The 22,706-nt window shown below is 43.1% G+C and overlaps 2 protein-coding genes across 3 annotated transcripts in view; one reads left to right on the forward strand and one right to left on the reverse strand.

The window, feature by feature from the left end:
* The window catches only part of hhat (hedgehog acyltransferase), a 65,874-nt gene extending 56,883 nt beyond the window's left edge, over positions 1-8,991 (forward strand). Inside the window, exon 13 of the mRNA XM_036547213.1 lies at positions 8,906-8,991. Coding sequence (XP_036403106.1) covers positions 8,906-8,991 — 86 coding nt within the window. The remainder of the gene's footprint in view (positions 1-8,905) is intronic.
* A 5,397-nt stretch (positions 8,992-14,388) lies between these two features.
* The window catches only part of kcnh1a (potassium voltage-gated channel, subfamily H (eag-related), member 1a), an 83,318-nt gene continuing 75,000 nt past the window's right edge, over positions 14,389-22,706 (reverse strand). For both annotated transcript variants that reach the window (XM_036546470.1, XM_036546469.1), the window contains one exon: positions 14,389-15,545. In XM_036546470.1, coding sequence (XP_036402363.1) covers positions 14,697-15,545 — 849 coding nt within the window. In that variant the 3' untranslated portion in view covers positions 14,389-14,696. The remainder of the gene's footprint in view (positions 15,546-22,706) is intronic.

Consider the following 22,706-nt stretch of genomic DNA (forward strand, 5'->3'; position numbering starts at 1 on the left):
TTCTGTTTTTTTTTATGTTTTTGTCACAGACCTGCACCCAATTACACCATGCTCTGGTATAAAATTGAAGGTTGCTCTGCACAGATCTCGCAGTATGCCTGATTCTTTTGACACACTTTCTAGGGGTAGATCTCATCAGTTCCTTCTAAAAAAGCAGACTTAGTCATTTTTTGGAGACTTAGTCACCAGCCCCTATTTGCAGTGTCTTGTAAGCTTTTTAATACCTTTGCAATACTGAGGAGTGACATTTAGCAGGCAGTGGAACATTGCAGTCGGCAGGAGGGTTTTGTCTTAGGCACAGTGCATGCACCGATTAAATTCCAAAGCAATTAAAGTTACAGAGCATTATGGGTAAAAAAAAGAAATGTTTATTCCAATGGGAAGTGGCGTCCTGCTGACGGTGAAGCTAATAACAGCGCATCCGCACTGCTGTTCAGATAGAGAGATGGGCTGTGACTGCAGGGCCACCGATGCTGCTCGGGTCCATGCAGTGGGTCAGTCCTGTTTCAGTGGATGGCCGCATTTCCACGCTCAGCGGTACCACTGAAGCCCGGTCCCCCGGTATTCCTCCTAACTGAGTGTCAGGTCTCATTCTCCCTGTCAGTCTCTGAGAGCAGATGCCTGGGAGCCAATAGGCTTTGCCCAGCTGTGCTCACTCTTACGCGTCAGCGCGGGCTTCTGCTGGAAACCTCTGGTGTCAGCCCCGCTGCCAGCTCCCCCGGCTCTGCTTCGTCACAGACCAGAGGAACCCCTCTCAGAACCTGGAGGAGGCAGACGTGTGTCTGTGTGCCCGGCGGCTGCTATAATTAACCCCTCTCAAGACCCCACAACGTGCTGTGCATCTCGGATATTTACTTTCACGCCAAAGCCTCCTTTTCCAAGCTGTGAGACGACAGCTCCGATAACCTAACCCTAATTCGGAATGGAACCGAAGGCCATTGTTAATGAAGTGTGTTTGCTCAGAACTGTTTCTATTCTGCTCGTATTAATTTCTCTAGGAAGGTTAATATCACCTGTGACTGCAGCGAGACCAGCGTCACTCATAGCAAACATGCAATGAAAGGCTTGAAGCTATTAGTGCTCTTCAGTATTTCAGTAATATTGTTGTTTTTTTTTTTTGTTTTCTTTTATGTGGCCCACTACAAGGAATTGAGTTTGCCAGTAACACATTCATTTACAAAGTAATCCTCCAGAATCAAAGCCTGAAATGTAGAGCATTTCTTAGGTACGCAGTGGCAGGTATTTCAGTGCCTCCGTGACGCTGCTAATGGTGCATGGTCAAGCATTTTATTGAAAGGTCCACAGCGCTTAATAAATCGCACATAGTGCACTGTTCAAGACATGACTTACCACAGAGGAAAGCAGCAGCTAACCGAATGTGACCTCTCCAAACATCATGTCAGGGCGGCATCATTGGACCGCGTGACATTTAATTAACCTGCCAATCCCGCGGACAGTGTCTCATTTAAATCAATCGCAACAAGATAATCAGGGCATTCCTTGCATTGTTGGATTCTTAATAGGTGTTAATAGGTGTTAAGTCACTGCATGTCCAGTTTCCCTTGAGAGAAAGGGATTGCTCAGGTTACATTTCAGGGAATGTTACAAATAAATGCCCTGACCTTTAGATGAAGAAAATAGAAAAGAAATGATGCCTTGAAAAATATATCAGAAAATGTATTACACTGTGATAGCTTGTAGGGATTTATGATGGTGATCTCTATTGGAAAATGGTTGGTTAGCCAGTGGCAACACCTCTAAACATGTGTGTGCCCCTTGCCCCGTGTGTGTGTGTGTGTTTGGTTGTGTGTGTGTGTGTGTGTGTGTGTGTGTGTGTGTGTGTGTGTGTGTGTGTGTGTGTGGTGGAAAAACATGTCTATATATAAAACACTGCACATCAGTTATATGAAGCTGAGAGAGCACAATAATTTTCTATTTGAGTTGGCTATCTTTAGTGGGGTCACAATGAAACTGTGCTCATCTGATTCTCCATGTGTGCTCATTGCTAGGCCAAGGATGCTGAGGCCACCTGCAACACCAGGGCCTATTTTTAGCACAGTGGCTAACAAGCTCACCTTAGGAAGACGCAAAGATGTTTCAGAATGTAGTTTTCATTTTAATATCTGGTTCAGGGACAACACATCGAAACAGTATTCACAGAATTATGTGACTATGTCTTCAATTTACTGGTTTATTAAGTTAGTCCGAGGCTAATTTTGGTTGGTAGTCTCAAGTAAAAGTAAATGGGCAAGACATGATAAGCCGTGAATGAATGAATTAAAAGGGAATAATGTAACATGCATATACCCACATATGTATGGACATATAAATCCATACACATGCAGTGTGTAGTTATGGAAAACACCCAGGGTAAAGGGAATGGACATTTTATCAAGTTTTTCAAAGTGAAGATCCCGGGAAAGCAAGGCAGAGTGGTGACACTGTATGACATGTAGCTTTGTCCTCCATTTTATACCATTTATACCATTTATGTTACTGTGCAAGTGGTATGAAATAACAGAGGCCCTTGCACGCACACATGTTCCTGGAACTATGTTCAGTAATGCATGCACGCATGCAGATTCATCATGTAGTCCTAAAAAGATCTGGGCATTACTTGTGAAGGGGTTTAAAAGAGAGAGAGACACAGCCAATTAGCTTCCAGTCATTTTTCTCCAGAGATGATACACAAAACTTTTGTTTTATATAGGGCTCTTAGGTTTTCAACCATGCACTAAGAGTTCAGAAGAGGGGTGTAATATTTGGATCAGTTGTATATGTACTGTGTGTACTATACTATACAGTTAAGTAAATGTGAATCTCTGATTTGACCCAGGTACAAGGACATGCAGGTCACATACTGCTGGCTGACTAGTACTTACATGTTTGTCAGTGTCTGAGAGCCAAGGGTAACCTGATCATTAACCTCTGTGTCCTTAACACAGCCAAATCTCACACTGCACATTGAGGGAGGAGAAAAAAAAAAACATTTTCCCTGCCTCGGTTCTGAGCCTCACTCAGGGCCCGCCCCGGGGCCGGGGGGCCGATCTCTGCTGAATACCAGCCCACTTATCTCCAGCAGCCTGCCATTTGATGGGATTAAGCGGTGGCGCGTGTTTGGAGACTGATCAGAGCCCCTTTTCTGGCCCTCCCAGTCGCATTCAAATCAAAGGGTGCGAAAGTGTATTATCCCATCCCACCTCCGCACGTTCCTTCCCTGCATGCAGTTGCAGGAGGTAAATGTTCATACCAGCACCGGTTCTTTGATCTGTCTTCTTGGTGTGCAGTTCAGTGATGATGTCCTGATGCTTTCCAAGGTGGAAGTCTGCCTGTGCTGGAATGTCGGCGGAGCTGACGTTGCAGGTAGTCAGCTGCATGGTTTGAGTCTGACGGTTTACCAATCAATTCCTGTCTATACGGGACCTGTACAAAGGATTGCAGTTAAGGGGTATTTTATTGATTGATGGTGTAGATGATCATACCTCACTGACATAATGAGTAGTCTATACCTGCCAATTTAAAAGAAAACTGGGTGAAAAACGAAAAGTCAGATAAGCAAAAACTAAAAGTAAATCAGGGTGAAAATAAGGACATTTTGAGTTTCAGTTAGGAACTGTATTGATAGGCATGCCTGTGGTGTTCCATCATATTTTTTGTTGTGCCAACTATATCTGTAAAGAAATTACATGCCTATTAACAAATTCCATGACTGGATACTCACTGTTATTTGGAATTTTAAGTTGATCTCTAATCAAAGTCAGTGTTTCAATAATTCAAAATGAAAATGGAATAGTCGATCAACAATGCTGATAATAACCATAGATCTGATCATTTGACCAATGTACATGATCTTGAAAAAACACAGTACTTAATACGTAGGATCAAGACAATTTATAAACAGTTTATTATAATTTCAATACAATGACTAAGGTACTTTTACAGAAGAAAAAGTTGGAAGAGAAGTGATGTAAAGACATTTCTACTTCATGTATTTCCACACACTAATTGCACACAAAGTAGTCATATAGATCATCTCTAATCTGTAGCCTAGTTATTCAAATATCCTGAGTTCCAGAATACCAACCCTGCACTTCTTCTCTTTCTAGAAACTGAAATATCAGCTTGTGTTGTATCATTGCAATAATCAGCAATCCAATCCTGCAGAAATCGAGGTAGAGCTCGAACAAATTGATTTTTTTTTTCCCACATCAATAATATTGCAGCAATAACCACAATAAGGCACAAAATCGTTCTCTTCAAGCCAGTGCACCAAAACTCCGATATTGGTTTGCCAGACAAGTGATAAATGCTGCATTTCTTGGCAAAATGAAAATTGATTTTTGAGCATTGCCACCATTAAGGGTGAGCGAGAGAGTAGGAGAACCTAAACGGAGAGCAAGGTGCCGGGCATATGATCACACCTGGAGGGCTATTTCCCTCCTGCTCAATGTTCTGACTGCATTAAAACTGCGCAGTCTTTCATCTGGGGGATGGCAGAGGGTCTGTACAGTGAGTGATTTAAAAGCTTTAGCTTGGGAAATTGCCCTCGCTGCTTTTGAAGACACAAGTAATTCCCGCGGTGTATAAATAATAGAAATGCGGTGTTTCCAGTGCTGGCTCCTTATCAGCACAGCTCATCTGCAGCCCTGAGACCAGCCGAAACGCGAGAGAAGATGGATTTTCCATGCACTGTACCACCTCACACCTCCAGCGCAACAAAAATTCCCTATCAAATTATTCATGGATTCTTTCTTTTTTTTGTTCCTTCTCCCTCAAATGTTGCATATTGTCAGGATCCTATTACTGTTGATAAAATCTTCATTTTTTAATTCAGTGCTCAAAAGAAAACAGCAGTTCCAGGTAGAGCACATAGAGCATGTAGAGGTTGTGATACTAATACATTTCATTTTTTGAAGGCTGGAGTTGTTTTTTTCCTGCTTTTCACGTGACTTTTGCTCCCCTTCCCTTTAACAGCTCGACACATGCCATTCGTGGATAGTAGAGCGTCATGCAAATTATAAATTACAAATTATGTGCAGTGCAGCAGTTACTTACATATCCCAAAATCATGTTGCAATTGCACGAGTGGTAACTTGATATGAAATTGACCATGTGCATTTGGTAGTCACTTCAGTAACAAGAGGTCTTTACACAACAACCATATAGTAGGTAATGTGGAAAATATTTTTGCAGTTTGTAGAAGTGTGATTACACAAACTGTACAAATCTGTTGGCCATTTGTTACTCAGTGGTTTCCTTTTAACATGTATGTGTGCAATATAGTAGAAGTGCTGACTTAGAAGTCTTGAAATGTCAGACTAGTTGTATAGTCTCTGGGGTGGAAAATGAGATTTTGCCTGATGTGGTGGGTCACTAGCTGAGGTGTGTCAGGGAAAGCATTAACTGTTTTTGGACATCTGTCCCTTACATGGTTCTTTACAATAAAATGTTAAAATACTGAGGCATATATACAAGGAATATTCCTTATGAACCATTTCCATTTCCTCAGTATACTGGTATCCCATCCAAAGGGCTGCAGAAAGATTGCCTCTCTCTCTATAGGGCTTAGTAACAGATGAGGCTGTGAACCCCTAATGTAGAACAAAGAGCCTTGGTTCTCTTTGAACAAATAAGTGTGCAATTGGCTTGTCTGCTTTCCTCCTGAAGCATTTCACCTCTCTACCTCAGTGAGAAAGAGCACCAGCAGACCACTGTGTGAGAGAGTGTGTGGATATTATAAGAACAATGTCAGTATGTTTGATTACCTGTCAGCCTTTTGCTGATTAGTCAGTAAAACCAAACCGGATTGCAAGTGTAAGAGTTTTGCCAAGTGAACAAAATGGAACTGTTTTTTTTTTTTCTTCATTGGTAGAGGACCTATTATGTTAAGCCAGGACAAGGCCAAAACATCGGTATGGGATGCTATATTGATTTCCCTTTAGGCAGTTTTCTGCCAGCACAGCTAACTTGTGGCTCAAATGCTATTCTACACATATGCACTAGTTGCAAAATTGGTATTGATTTTGAGGTATGGGTAGAGTACCTACTCAAAAAAAAAAAATCGGTGTGCATTTTTGTATGCTGTACAATTTCCAGCGACACAATACTCCAGTGGACGCTTGGTGCAAGGTAAAATTTACTGTTGCATTTTCCTTAAAAACTGTACAGACCACACAAATTTTGGCCGTGACAAAGTCTCCCACAGGGGTGAAGCAAGCGGATGAGTCAGCACGCCTCTTGTAGGTTACTGTCACCTTGACTCTCTGCTGTTCCTGAAGGCTCTAGGAAACAAGACCGGCCTCAGAGTATCGTACCAGTGTCAACAGCAGTGACGTCTGCTCTATTCCACAGTCCACAATTGCATCTGTCACTTCAGTTGCAGTAAGCTATCAGGCATGGTTGAGAGCCAGACCATGGGTCAGGGGCATTATCTGATTGGGTCATTTAAAGAACACAGGGAGAAGGGGTAGTCATTGACAATTTTTTTATTTATTTATTTGATGTGACAGATACCTATGACATTTCTGTAGGGGCTGCTGCATGACTTTCATGCTTTCACAGTGTTCTGCCTCAGCCAGCATATAAGCGTGTTTTTGGCTGTGGATTGAGCATGTCTTCTCCCCTCTTCCAGTCGAAAACTAGAGCAAGGGGCGCAACCAAACCAAGCATCCAGAGCATGTTACAAGCACAGGGTCCCACTGTGAAAAGACATGAACTGTACCAGGGCTACTTTGGACCTCGCGGGCTGTAATGCCTACAGGGGTAGTCAGCCCTGGTTCTGGGGGCCCCAGTGCCTGCAGAGCCAGTCGGTCCTGGTCCTGTTTGGCCATGGTGCCCTGGTCCTAGAAAGCTGCAGTGCCTCCAGGCGCAGCTACTCAGCTCTTAGGGGTATTGATGTACTGCGGTTATGTAGGGCAGGAATATCTAGAGGCAGCTGACACCTGAACATTGAGCTCCTAATCTGTGCAATATGGGTCTATAGAACAGAGCAGGGTGATGCAGGCAGGATTGAATTCACCTGTTTATTTGTTCTCCACGATTGCAATTCAAACCCAATAAAAAGGCTCTAGATGAAATCCATGTGGAGCGGAGCTTGCTGACCTCAGCAAAGTGTGCATAATTAACGCTGTTGTTAGTTACGGATAATGATAATGTCACGAGCTGCAAATTAATTGTTGTTAAAGCCGGCCTCTGTATGTAAACATTTTCTGCAGTGAATTTCCCAGCGCTGCGTTCACTGTATCGACTGCTTCGGCTTCTCTCGCCAGCACGCCGCTCCCTCCAGTGTAGTAGAGATTAGAAAGCAGAGTGTCTGCATGGCAGATAAGCCCGGCTTGATGGTGCTCTGCATCGAGAGCCAAGTCTCTCCTTGTGCCCGGGCTGCGTGGGAGGACAGAGCAATTCTTTAGCCAGACAAAGCCCTGATAGCATCTGTTCAGTGCTATGATTTAAATCTCTAATGTCTGCCCCTCCGTTGGGAGAACAATCACTTAGCTAATACAAATTGCCCCGGACCCTCGTGGGGTCAGAGGCCTGTTAGAGACAGTGATTAGATTGCGCTCTGTCCGGATTGAAGGACATGTCTGTAAGGCATAGCCAGAGCATTCAGGGCAGGAGCTTGATGTTGGGCATTGGCAGTGGTGGAGGAGGTGAAGGCCTGCCAGACGAGCCTCTTACCTTGCTGTGTAGGTTAGTTCTGTAACGGGGGGGGTCTATTCAGTGTTCTGTCAAAAGGCTGGGAAGTTCCTCTTTGATGATTGGTTGCCTGTGGCTCTATGTATGCTGCATTGGATTGGCTATCGTGGCTGTTTTCCCATCTCTGACTTTTGTGTAGCTTAATTGCACTGGTGAAGGAATAGCATTGGCCAAGCAATGCTCTGATATGTGGACTTAAAGCAGCACCGTCACATTAAGAAATTCAAATATGTGTTGATTACTTTACCTTTTTTTCTTTATGTGTTTGAGGCCAAGCAAGAAATGCATAAGAACATTAGTCTTATTCTTTTCTATCTGAAATGTCATTAACTTGGTCTGTTCTTTTGTTTTGTTGTCATTTTGCATAATATATTAGTGTGTGTGCTTAAAAACAAGTGTCATTTGACAGGTATTACCTTGAAAAGTCAAATGTGGATTAGAGTAATCTGCTTTTCTCGCTGTGAGTGTGGAGCAGGTTTTATTGTCATAACCTGGCAGGCGACACTCAGGGTGCCTTTATGAGCCGGGATTTTCGGGGCTCTGGCACATTCCTTTTCTCGTCAGATTTATTGCTTTGCGAGTGAAATAACTCAGACAAGGTGGGATAGATGGCATCCGCTATGCCATCGTTTTGCGGGAAAGTTGTTGCCAGAGACACGTCAGGCACCAGCGTGAGCAAAAAGATGGACGTGCTAAAGACTCCTGACAGGACGCCAACACCGCTAACATAACTGCGCCCGGTCCGGTGCATCGATTCTTCGGGCAGATTCTAATTTGTGTTTGTCTACAGCTTTCACTGGCTTGGATTACTAAATACATCACCTCACTGGTTTGTCAGGATGCCCTGCCCTGTATGTGTGTGTGCGAGCATGCTTGTGTGTGTGTGTGTGTGTGTGTGTGTGTGTGTGTGTGTTTGGACGACAGTGATTGATTATGAATCCAGAATTCAGCAACCTGACAGACCCATTCTCATATCATCCACAAGCAGAAGTGCATAGACTGCTGTGTGTTCCTGGAAGTCACTTATTAATCTCTCCATTTTATTCATCATTACTTATCAAAGACAGAAATACTTTTTTAAAACGACTGGTGTACCAGTGAGCATATTTTTACACACTGTGAATATACACTGAGAATCATTTCCACAAAGATGTATCAGAAGTCATAAGATGTGATTTAAGCTTCTGATGATACTTCTGTCTCTGAACAGGTTGGTCCACTTCAGCTGTGCCGACACTGGTCTTCCTGTACTGCTTTGCCCAGGTAGGACTGGAATGGGACCGAAAACAGCAGTAATCTGCCCACAGAAGACCAAACTAGCATTAGATACTGTGAGTATTGCAACTATCAAGACATCAAAGTGACAGAACATGGACCTGCTTTTTATAAAACTGAATTTCGAGAACTTTGATGTTATAAATTTCAGCTGGATCAGAGCAGATGTCTCATATTCATATTTGTGTAGGCAGTAGCTTACCATCTTGCCAGGTGACCTCTCCAGCTGTCCCCAGTGTCTTTTATTTCACTTTTTTTTGTCTACATTTATGGTGTGTATTTTCATCTGTTTACAGCACAGTATGTTAAGTGAAATGTTCTATACCCATCACGCAACAGCGACGAACAATGCTTTGTTTTGAATTATGTCCAGGTTAGCATCTTAGCGCAATCGCATATGTTTCACAGTGCTGAGGGGATGAGCGGATCTGTGGCGTTAATCACATTAGCGAGTCGGTCAAAGCAAAAATCCTCTTTAATTACCACCACTCAAAGGAGACTTAGATGTTTCAGAGACAGAAATCTAGCCCAGAACGTACATCTGCAAGTATTACATTTTAAATAGCTTATCACAAGAGCACAACCCTATTAGCGACGGATTACCAGTGTAAAAATAATTTCGTTTCACGTAGTGGCTTCATAAGACCCGTCTGTCTCGGGATCCTTTTTTTTTTTTTTTAATCGATGTGCCAAGAGTGGAGCCCTGGGGGGGGAGCCCCCGTCGTGAGGCCACTTTAATCAGTTCACAGTTGGCAGGAGTGCATGATGGGTATCTGCACTTCATCTGGGCCGCGTCCGTCAGAGACAGGCAGGGTAAGCGCTGTTCATTACTGTCAGTAGTCGGCCGCTCAGGCAGGTGGTATACGCCCTCCTCAGAGGCAATGGGTTAGCTCAGCTGCCCCAGGTGATTGGCGGTGCATTGTGCAATTGCTCTTTTCTGTAACCCTCTGTCTCCCCCAGGGTCTTGCCATTTTGTGTTCCTCCTGAAGGGCGATTCCAGAGATCCGATGTCAAACGGATCCGTTACACGCCGTTTCCCCCCTCGGTGAACCAGGTCGAGGAGGTCAGCGTATGACTTGCGGCGTGTAAGGTGGTGAACATTTTCAGCCCTGTGGTTCCTATCAGGTCGTGAGGATGGATTATCCCATCTGCAGTGTAAACTGATGAGACTGTTGTATCACTATTACTGCTGAAGAAAGCAAGCGTAGCACGTCACACCGCTTCTGCTGATGTTGTAATAAAACATCAACATAAAATGTCTTGGTTCAACTGGAAAAATGAGCATCACCCAGAACGTAATGGCCCACATTTTAAAACACAGAATTCTGTAAGTAAAGAATTCTGTAGGTGAATTTTCAGAGGAAAGCTCTTGCATGTTTGCATATTACCTTTTAATCTGCTATTTCTTGCGCAAGTTTGATTTTTTTTTTTTTAAGTCCATTTTGGTGAAGAAAATGTGAGGCTTTGCTCCATGGCTTGTGATGGGACAATGAAGTCTCAGGAAGGCCAAAATGGGTGGAGCTGTGATGTGTTACTGGTGACTCACTGGTTCAAACCAGTTGTGGTCTTTGGCTAGGAAGAGAAAAGTCTTGTAAATCAACAAGTCAAGGATTTACACAATTTAATATCTCTCCCCTGTCATCCAGGATACCTCACTGTAGCATCATTGATTCTGGGTGGCCTCATACAATAATGCTGTACACTGTCTTACTGTCACGTAGCTCCTGTTCAAACCCGGTCGTTCTGAACCATCATTTGAGGTGATGATATATGCTTTGTGATACTGTAATAATGCTTCTGGTCCACAGGGTATTAGCTGCATTTGATACTGTAAGTCACTTAATATCTGTGAACAGTGTTCAATGTGTCTACTGAACAAGCCAAAACCATGTGTGTTATACCTTGTTAAATCACATCACGACAGACACTGTCAGTTTTATTGATCTAAATTAATATAATAGTTAAAGAATTTGATATAACCATCGCTGGACTTGCACTGCACATGAACTGCCTTTGTATCAATGTAAAGTGGAAAGGAACATCACCCTAGAATGAATCCAAAGATGCCCATGTATAAAATAGTTTATTATTATAAATAATATTTTACATATCTTTACAAATACTCTTATTTGTGCTTACAGTAGTTAAAATTGTTCTCAATACAGGAAATATATTAATACAATACCATGTGCATAAATCACTTAGTGTTCATATGTTTATATTTATAATTGTTAATACTTTTTCCCTTTCTTCTTAATGACATTCCAAAACAGTACATACTTTGCTACCTGGCAGCTTTCAGTGCTGACCACAAAAATAGCTCCTAACAGTTTGTCCTTATTCTTCATGCTCAAGTAAATGTATTTAGAAGTGCAACAGAAAAAAAATCAAGTCAAAGGTTTTTGGTGCTTGACAAAGGACAGTGAAGGTAAAAGGTTGTTGCACAAAGCCGGTGAACACATTTGCAATGCTCATGCATGGAGAATACTGAGGCTACTGTTAGATTTAAAGTCTTTGTATAACTTTGGGAACGAGGGTGGCTGGGGGGTTGAGGGTAGCAGGGGGAATTGCAATCTTTATAAGCGTTTTTTCCTCCCCAAAAGTCTTTTTTCCCTTGGTCCTCTACAAACCCCCCCTCAACCTCACTCCTCCCCCTCCATCCTCCAAAAAGGTTCTCCACATTAGAATTACAAAACAAGCAGCCTAAATTCTCCTTTTATTCACCGTCAGGGCCACTTAACAAGAGAAGCTAAATGTAAGAGTACATTCTGTTACCACAGAAGATGTGATACACAATATTATTGCTGGACATTGATAATAATGCATGCAGCTATTCTCTTCATCACTGAGGCTTTATTATGTTCACGTGAGCACACACTGAATGTGTTTAATTGCTGTGTATGGTTTGTTTTGATTGATAATACCACTTTTTTCCCATAACCCATTCTCCTATCGTGACACTGTAGTACAGCAGCTATCCCTAGTACAAAGTTCTCATGCAGGACGTGAACTCAGAAAAATCTTTTACACAGTGCCAGTGTTAAGCAGACATTTCAGTGTTAGGTTTTAGTTTTTCAAGGACCAAAACTTTCACCTGTGGAATCTTGGACTCTACACTTAACTGAATTATTGCTTACTTCCCATATTTAAGCATAACATACCCCTTATACGATATTTGAATTTGCATGATGAAAAAAGGTTTTCAGGTAACATTCATAATGTCATAGACTGTACATGAGATTCCAGGAGGTTCGGTACTTCCCAGCTGAATGTAGATAAAATAAAACCCCATCCTTGCCTCTGTGAAGTCCAAACTTCCAAACTCGAGCTACCTTTGTTCGCTCTTCTGAGTTCAAACGGAAACGCTGAGGAGAAGATACTTAAATTCACAACTGGTGGATAGCTGTGAGGTAAAGAGGTGTGCAACCTCATTAAAAACTACCTTCAGAACTTTTGAAAAGTGTTGACAACAACTTGGGATTTTGTTTTGCCAACATTTGATACAGCAAACACAAGGTACAGGAAGAATGTAGGCTTAATTTTCACAGTCTCGGCTGTTTGCTTTACAGAGGGGTTACCAATTGTGTCTGATTAATAACTTAAGAAATTATGACCCATTATTGTCCAATTAAACAGATTTTCTTTCATGTATAAATTCATCAATTATTTACAGAGAGATTATTCAACTTCATAGATTCCATGACCCAGAATCAATTACTGAAAACACATCTCGATCAAGTCTATATTGCCATTTCATCATTTCAGTGAATTGTGACTGCATGAACATATATTTTTCTTCACTAATTCAGCAAAGCCTCATCTTGCATCAGTTTAATGAATCTTTCCATCAAAGCTCAAACTGCTTCCTCCAGGCTGTTTGTGACTTCCACTTTAAGATGAAGCTGAACAAGTTGTGATACGATAACAATTATTCAAGTAGATACAAGTGAAGTCCTGAATGATAATCGTTCACATCTTTCTCCACAAGCATCCATTTCCCAGTGTGTGGTGAGTTACAATAGTGCAGTAAGAGCATGCTCAAATGCACCAGTCAGCACATATTTCCTTCATGAATTATATGGAAATGGGCTACTAAACCACCTCTCTTATGTAAACAATAATGAACTGACCAAACCATAATTGGAACCATGAAACTTGGGAAGTGCACTGGTCAGAGACATGACCACTTGCCTACGAGGGAACAAATATGTTTCACATTTCAACACATGCTGTTTTGGATGAATAAAATGTGCTCCAATAAAAGCTTCCCTTTGCTGCTTATATAACTGACTGAAGCAGATAAAGCAGGAATCACCATGGGATGGTATGTGGTGCATTTTCATGCTAGCTATAAACCAACACCTGTTCCCTGGCACAAGACTGTATAGCTCCTGCTAGCAGCGGCATTGAGTACATTGATGAGGAAATGGTCACCAAAAAATCCACCAAAAGTGGAGTGAAGGAAATGTACCTGACTTTCTCACACTCGCACCTGTGGATGTTAACATTTATACATGAGCCTAAAAACATTGTGTATGTTTGACAGATGGAATATGTGGAATGGATGTAAAACTATAGTCAAGGCCACAAGGAGGAGAGATCCACGCATGTAAGCTTACATGCCATCAGACCCACTCTGCAGTCAGAATAATATGTTTTCTGATGACCCTCTTGCAAAGGAAACCTGTAGGTTTACTGGTGGTTCAGTGAAACGCAGTTTCATGTTTTTTTTTTTTTTTACATACCTGACAATCTTTACACTTTACAAGGTCCACGGAAAGCAACCGCAAAAGAACAGGGAGGATTCAACCCCTTCCACATGCAAATAACGTAACGTGACCAGAACATGATTAGGTCGAACAATATTTAAGTGCAAAAGACGCAATTAGTTTGAGTTCCTTACCGCGATTTTTCTGTGCAAATCTGTTTGGTTTGTGATGAGTACAGAATAAAGGTAGAACTGTTGTGAAAGTCTGATGATGGTTGAATGGTACAGTGTATTCATTTTAAATCTACACAGAAATGCACAGAATGAAGAAGTGTGAACTCGCAGGGAGAAACATCTGCAGGCTCCTGTTCAATGCTGAACAGAGACGAGATGAGTCAAACACAGAAATGGTCCTGAGCTCTCATTCATGAAAGTGGTCTCTCCCAGCTGGGAGGAAGAAGAATCACACTAATTCAACTCAGCTGGAAAAAAATGAGCAGCAGTGCTGGAAAAAACCAGAAGTAAACAAATGTAAAAATTATACTTCAGAAGCAGAGTAGATGATAAGACAGGACTGGCCAGAAGGCTATGGTATGGTATGGTATGTTGATAAAAATATAACTTTCCTTTGAAACTCAACCAACAAAGACCCATTGGAATTGAGATATACAGCTAATATACTCAGGGTAATGGGAACCAAATGTGGTATAGCTATGATCCAGTGTAACTCCAGGCGTGACCTCTGTCAGAGGTGCGACTACAGTGCAGTTCAGAGCCTGGTCCAGGCCCCGATGGGGCGGGGTGGATGCAGCGGACATCACTCTTTCCAGCCTTGCTTCTCCCCGCCAATAGTCAGCACATTCAGAGGCTGAGAGTACTATCTCTCCTCCCTTGTCGTGCTTTCACAGAAACATGACTGTCTCTCCCCCGCATAAAAAGCAGCAGCCACCCTACAGTCCATGCACTTACTCCAGGTTATGTTAACAACCGGCACCTGAGAGTGATGCATCTCTGCAGTTCACGAGAAGATGTCCTCCTTGTCTGACTCGGGTGATGCGGGCTGCGATATCTCGAAGAGGGGCCGCGGAGACGTGGGGGACTTCCTGGACTTGAGTATCCGCAGCATCTCTGCCAGCTGTTTCTCCAGGACGGCCATGCGGCCGTGGAGGGCCTTGATATCTTCCTTCAGCTCGTGCTTGAGCTCCAGGATGGAGGCCTGGATGGTGTGCTCGGGGATGGGGTAGAAGGGGTGCCTGGTCTCGGGCTGGACGGGGCTCCGGTCCTGGGGGGTGCGCGCCTCACCCATGTTGTCCAGCCGCAGGTCGCTCTTGGTGATGCCACTGTCGCAGGAGTCTGTCTTCTTCAGGGATATCTCCTCGTGGGCCTTAGTTCTTTCCGGAAGAGTCTCCATGGATTCGGCCTTGGACACTTTGTTCCAGTTGTCCGCCTTGCCCACCGACTCCTTGAAGCGGCCCCAGCCCTTGACCTTGGCGGGCTCGGCGGACTTGCTGCCCGCGTAGCCACCAGGCACGGGCGCCTGAAGCTTGGCCCGGTCAGAGGCTCCGGAGGTGGAGGCGGCCGAGACGGAGGGGACGGGGGTGGCGGGGCTCTCGGTCACCGTGACGATGCTGGTGGTGGCGATGACGTCCTGGCCCATGGCCTGCTCCACGTGTATGGTGCCTTTTTCCACATCAGACTCATCCAGGTTGCAGCGCTCGGCGGCCAGCCGCGCTTCCTTCTGCTGCCGGAACCTCTGGAAGAGGCGGCGCACCGGGTGGTCGGGGGGCAGGTTCAGGGGGGCCTCGTTCTTCCTCCTCAGACGCTCCTCCTCCTCGCGTTTCACATCGCTGATCTTCCGGAACACAATCTGAAAAAGGCATGACAGAAAAGGCCACCTTTATTTGCAGGGGTCAGGATTCTCATGCCGGCTGAAAACTCTTGAAAGTTTTTTAACACTGGAAAGCTGTGAAAAAGTCAAATAAAAGTCACTTCGTGGGAATGGTGCCAAAATCTAAAAAGAAAAAAATTCATTTAACTTTTTTTTTTACACTTCTACAGTGAGTGAAACCCATCTGTGTTGTTAAATTACTAAATTGATGTCATTTAATATCTAGCAATGTTACCACAGTGACATTGCTAACAATTTCCACATCCAAAAAAGGCATAAATGAATCCTTAATTCAACAAATATTTCTCTTTAACCGACCCATAGGGTACATGCTTCTCACTTTGTTTCTTCACATGAACAGTAATAAATTCAGTGATCACCAAAATTAGTGTAAATAATTGTTTGCATTGAAAAACCACTGGCCTTTATTTGATATATAAGTCCAATTCAAGGGCAGATGTTGATTGAATCCATGGGTTAATTAGTGAAAAACATCTTCATTAACAGTTTTTCAGGATGATTTCTTCCTCAATGTTCTGTGGTCATTGATATAAATTACCATCACAGCTGGTAAATAGTTGGCACTGAATAACGAGGCTTCTTTTCCTATACATTAACCCTTCTGTGACTATCTGATAGATGTGTTGTACTCAGAGGAGTGGCTGAAGGGTAGCAGACATCCAGTGAAATGAGGGGAGAGAGAAAGCGAAGCCCCTAATTGAAATAAAACACTACAGCATAACTAATTTAAACCGATCTCTCTGACCACACTAAATAAAACGATTTTGCTGAATCCTTCTCCCGAGCCTCATTAAAACTTAATGTGTGGTTTCAGTGACCCCTGTGAAAGCATTTTTAACAGAATGCTTTGCTTGTTCTCCCAATCTACTGCTTCACCAAACGTCACATCACAATTGTCACAATCACATTGTGCCAATGGTGGTGCTGTCATTATAATACCTCTGTCACAGGTGATGGCAAAAATGCCACTGAGTTGGTGGCTTTAGAAGAGAACACTGTGTAATGTACAAGCTGAGGGCGCTGCATGAAGTCACCGACACCACCTTGCTACCTCCCGAGGGTCAACCTACGCTACATCTGTTATCTCCATGGATACAGACTGAGGAATATCCCATTAATTACACAGAACCTGTTATTAATTATGCTTGTTTGTGAGCCATAAGTCACCATTGGTGTCTGACAGCTTAAATTAATTGTACCATCATCACGGCGCGGCCGTTTCAATTTTACAGCTTTCTTTTTTTTTTTTGCGTGTTTCCGCCACTCTTAGGCCAAGCAAGGACTGAATAAAAGGAACGTGTCCTACACTAGGTGGTAATCAGCCACTGAAATCTCTTAGCAACTGCAGAGAAACAAAGAATATAAGAAAGAAACGGGCCAAATCCTCCTCTCTGGTTTGAAATTTCAGCCAGTATTCCCTCCAGGTAAACAGGTAACACATTATCTGTGTCCCACAGAGCCTGTAATATTGTCATTTTCCCCTTTGAGATGGTAATTAAGATACCTTTTTCATCTCAGTTTATCTGCACTGTATGGTTTAATATGCTGTAATGGTTCCATGTTTTTAGACGCCATGTAAGTAAGAGCTTATCAGTTTTTTTTTTTTTTTTTTAACCCTGGAGCTAGACACTGTAGACCCCAGCCCCTCTAGATAGATCACAGTAACTCAGACTGATGTGGGATTAATGCCATTTTCTCTTGTTCTCTCTGACATGTCTATTGAATTTATTGTGTAGTCATGCATGAGTAGGCAGCTATACATCCTTGATAGTATAGCTGGTGAGTACAATAGTAAACAGGCTTTCTCCCTGTCTCTGAAGGGACTGAAAGTGACTGATGCATATCACTGTGGGGGTCATGCCCCGTGTCCACATCACTGCACCACTGATGGCGCTTTGGCCTAAATGCAGCTGATTCTGCCCTACACTAATGCAGCTATCTGTAACAACTTCCCCCCACTTCTACACATGCATACATGACCATAGTAGACCTTGATTCATGCATTCATTCATTGTTTTAATGCCTTATTGAAATGCGTATAGATTGTTTGTATTTTGGTATATGAGGACATCAAATAAGGAGTGAGTAACATTTTTTTCAATTCACAAAAATTCTGTTAGATACAATTTTTTTGGTGCCATAATCAGCACACCTGGGCGTACACACCTTCACAGTGTCACGTAAATATCAAACAGGACAATCCGCAGAACATCCTCTCCTCTGCCCCAGACAAACAGGTTCTTTCTTTAGACTGTCGCAGTCTAAAAACAGTTCAGGGAAAAGGGACTCACAGGGAGAGATTCTCACTCACATTGCTGCTTACTACCAGCTGTATGCAGGGTTCACAGCCTGGTCTCCACCGTGTCATATGCCACAGCCAAGACGGATCGTTCACAGCTCGAGGCCTCCTTTCACTTTCTTTCCCTGCTTTAAATTCCAACCTGTGCGCCTGCCATCAAAACACTAAGCACTTCTCACGACAGTAAACTTGGTGCTGCCTTTTGTTTACCTTGCACAGATTGCAGGGCAACAATAAGACAAATCTGACAGAAGCCCATTCACTTTAATGTGTCCTGCCTTCCAGTTTTGGCAGCTAAGAATCAGCTACATTTATGTCCTGACATTGCTTATTGATGAAAACCTGCATCATGCCCGGACTCTCCCAGGAAAATCAGAACTCAAAGCAAAAGTGTAGCGGGGCTCCTTGTCTCCTACCCTCAGGATAAGGAGGGATGATAGCTGTTATGTCACTATCATACTCCTGCGAAGCACCAGGAATGACACCTATCAAAGCTCCTATATCCCAGGGGAGTCATGACCCCCCAAAACCTCCCCCATTGCTCCCTTCATACACCACACTCTGCTTTCACTTGCCATGGCACCTCCTGCGACTGTTAAAACAAATGTTATTTTTTTCCTAAACGTCCTTTCCATACTGTTACCTCTTTTCCAAGAGGAGGCCAGATAAGTCACTGCCATGTGCTGCTGTGGGTGTCCTGGCCCACTTCAACAGCCATGGAAGAATCATTCAGTGCTGTCCCCTCCGAAAGGAGGACGGCCCGTCTGCTGACCTTGGAGCTTTCTCTGCGGATTAATACCAACATATTCATTTATTTCATTTGTTCAGCAAATGTCGAGCAAATCTGTGAAAGGGGCTTCATATGCTTTCAGCTTTTTGAACATGACACACCTACACCAGACCTAAGATAAAATACCTCCCTTGAGGCAATTAATGTTGTTAAGTGTAACCCAATTGTAAGACATCAACCACCAGGATAAGTCACGGTCTTTTTACTGTTCCACGTTGTTCGGGCTGAAACCACAACGTTTCACCACCTTTTCAAGTAGCCATTCACTCAAGTCATTTTCAACTATCAAGTAGTCCATTCACAATGTTATATAACCTGAAAACTGAAAAGGTTGTGTAAAAGCACCTTAATTGAAAAACTTGTTTCTGCTTATGAATGCCACTGTTTGTACATGTTGCCCCTTCACAAACAAAAGTACAGGTTCTTTTTTTTCACAGCTTTTTGGAGATGTCTTTTCTGTTTGGTGGGGTAATTTTTTCAGGTTTAACACTCTTTTATGATGGCATTCCCAGAAATACTCATGGTTCATGTCTCCTTTTCATATCAATGTCAGCCAGTACAAGGCAGATCCTTCTGTGTACCTACCAATTATTCAATTTATGCAGTATATCAGTTTTATTTTTGTGGCTGTCAAATTGATGGGCAATCCCTTAATCTGGCATATCTTCTTAACCATCCAAATCATTACTGCCTGAAGTACAGTGTCCAATTAAGGACATACACACATACACTTAGATCATTTGTTTTAGGCATACCACAGCAATCTGTCACCCTGGGGAGGACACAATGTCTCAAATTGACTGAATAATGTCCTGCTTTGCCTGACAAAATGTCCTGACATGTCTAAGATAATGAGGCAATGTCTGTCCTAAAACTGACACTCTACTGGGTAACATGAATGAAAACATGCTGGCCATGCATGTTCAGAAAGCGTGAGCCATTTAATCGAAGAAGACAATAATACAAGAGCAATCCCATCAGTAATTATTCTCTGTAATGGTCTCCATACAGTAAGTATTGGCATCAGTCACGGAAAATCTATGCAATTCTTAGAAACGTAGAGCACTTTTTTCAAGCAAGTGTGTCCATAGTGTTGTCCATCAACCAAGCTAATTAAATAAGGCCTATGTATTCTGTAGAAGTGTCTTACTGAGATATGGATCTGAGGATGTGGCCATTTCCTCTGTCACGATCATACGGAGACACAGGCCATTAGCAGCCCTTCCCTTGTGGGTATTAACCTCTTAGCCCTCAGAGCGAGGCATGCTGAAAAACAAATGACGGCCGTTTTAATGAGAAGTCAGCTTTTCCCCCTTCGGTCCACTTCCCCTATATTTAATTAAGTCTCATAATTAATTATTCCAAATAGAGGCCTGTCCACCCCTGGGCTCTGCATTTGAACACGGCGGAGTCAATAACACGTCCTGGGTTTGTTCACTGTATTGGGGTGAATACGGCAAGTGCGTGGGGATCCCAATCACTGATGGAGCATCCTTATGCAGCCGATGGGTTCCTCTGGACCGGTTCAGACAGAACCCCCCGGAGTCCTTACCGCCTACTTTGAGACACGCTCCCACACTTTTCCCCTCCCACAGCACGTGATCCTGCTCGCGTGCGGCTAGTGGTGACAGTGCCAAGCTCACAGGATTGATGACAGACAGTGGAAGAAAATGGCCTCAGGGAATCAGTGACATTCAAACTACACAGTTCAGGTTTCTAATACAGAAAGGGTAAATGAGAAATCATTCTTGTCCGTGCCCCTTAGATTAACAATAAATAAAGCAGTCACTCATGAAATATCATGAGTTTACTGCTACAACACACTGGGCTACAACAAAAACGTATTTCACAGTACTTATTTTCCAAGGTCCTCCTTTATTTGAAATGTGTCTCGTAGCTGTCTGGTAGAATTTAGTCTGTTTGAGGTGCTGCAGGCAGCCAGTGGTTCTTTTTTTAATGAGATGTCGCTGTAGAGGTGTTGAGTCTCCAGGATGCACCAGAGCCATTGTACAGTGTGCATTTTTACCAGTACACTACACGACTGTGCAGCCTTGATACAGGCTAATCTTACAGCATTAAGCTGTGTTCATATGTGCACATTTATTTTGAAAGTAATTTTAAATGGTCTCTACTCACAGCATTCTGAGGTACATGTGAAAATAAACAAGCAAACACAGGTGATTTGGAATTTGATCGCAGCTACACTATATGGACAAAAGTATTTGGATGCCTGACCATTACATTGTAATGACATTGTATTCAAATACATATACTTTAATATGGAGTTGGTCCCCCTTTTGCAGCTATAACAGCTTCCACTCTTCTTGGAAGGCTTTCCACAAGATTTTGGAGTGTTTCTGTGGGAATTTGTGCCCATTCATTCTGTAGAGCCTTTATGAGGTTGGACGAGAAGGCCTGGCTCGCAATCTCCGTTCCATTTCATCCCAAAGGTGCTCGATGGGGTTGAGGTCAGGGCTCTGTGCGGGCCAGTCAAGTTCTTCCACACCCAACTCATCAAACCATGTCTTTATAGTCCTTGCTTTGTGCACTGGGGCACAGTCATGTTGGAATAGAAAAGGGCCTTCCCCAAACTGTTGCCACAAAGTTGGAAATATAGCATTGTCCAAAATGTCTTGGTATGCTGAAGCATTAAGATTGCCCTTCACTGGATATAAGGGGCCTAGCTCAAACCCTGAAAAACAGGTGTGGCCAAATACTTTTGTCCATATAGTGTACATTAAGCCCCACTTATCAGCTGCCAAAAATGAAATTTATGCAAGTTTTTGTATATCTGCAGTTACGTATGTGAAAAGAAGGAATCACGCTAACTGTTTCACTAGGTTATATTCACCCCCCGAGAGCAGTAAAATATTGAAAAGTAAACTCACACCTGTAATGCATTATACTGGGCTGCATGATCAACATCATGATCAATCTTTCCCTCAGAGGAGCTCATGGTCTTACTCTCCAAAGAAACATATTGCTGCAGGACCTGCTTGTTTGAAGGGGGGACAAGGACGTAAAGTGTGAGCTGCAAACCTTTCACATACCATCTAAGTCTCTATTATCTATGCAGGTTTAACACATATTTGACTTCTGGGTTCACACAGGAAAGGTGTGTTCCATCAAGGCACAACACAAAAATAATCCAGAAAACAATTCCAGTTTAGTCAGATCCCGTAGTGAAATCTGAATTGAAAAGAACATTTTAGACAAAGAACGCTTATCACTGATTACCGCGTACAAGGATCCACAAAGCAGCTCTGAGAATTAATACGTATTTGCTTCTCCTTGGCGTTTTTTTTTTTTTTTTTTTTGTCGAATATCTCATTTGACCTGAGGGGAGTGGCGGTGCATGCTGGTACGGGGGGAGAGACGGCAGGAAAACAATTTGCGCGGAAGTGAAGTGTTTTGGCCCGGGGTGGAGGGGGGCTTGTGGGAGCAATGTGAGCGAGTGGCAGTTCCAGCGCATTCGGGGGAAAGAAAAAACAAAAACACGAATCCGTCCTGTTTGTGGATGCGGAGTCTGTTCCTCCGGTGCCTCCGCTGTTTATGCATTCACAAAGCGCCTGTCTGGATCTCACAGCTGCGCGGGCTCCCACCATGCCTTCCACAAAGTTCATTTCCTGCTCCGGGCGGATGGAATATTTTCACCACGTCGTTAAGCAAATTCAGGCCAATAAAACGATTGCCTGGGAAATCTTTTGGGTCTTTCGGTCGTGATGTGCCACTCCCTCACTCGCTGTCATAAGGACCAAAATAACCAGCTTCAGGGAAAGGATGGGGAGGGTTCTCTTAGAAGCTGCCCTATCAAACAAAGACCCAAGGTAATTTGGAGGCATGTTATACTGTAAAAAAGCACTGTAATGGCTGTACACTCATACAGGTTTTTTTTTCTGAGGATGCAGATCTATCTACAGTGTACTAAAGATAGATTATAGCATTGAGGAGAACTTTTTTTTTTTGTATGATAACAAAACTTCACAGAGTAATGGACCAGGGAGTTGTCATTATGAATCTATGTGGAGAA

This window comes from Megalops cyprinoides, chromosome 15 (genome assembly GCF_013368585.1).
Source record: "Megalops cyprinoides isolate fMegCyp1 chromosome 15, fMegCyp1.pri, whole genome shotgun sequence".
Classification (NCBI taxonomy): domain Eukaryota; kingdom Metazoa; phylum Chordata; class Actinopteri; order Elopiformes; family Megalopidae; genus Megalops; species Megalops cyprinoides.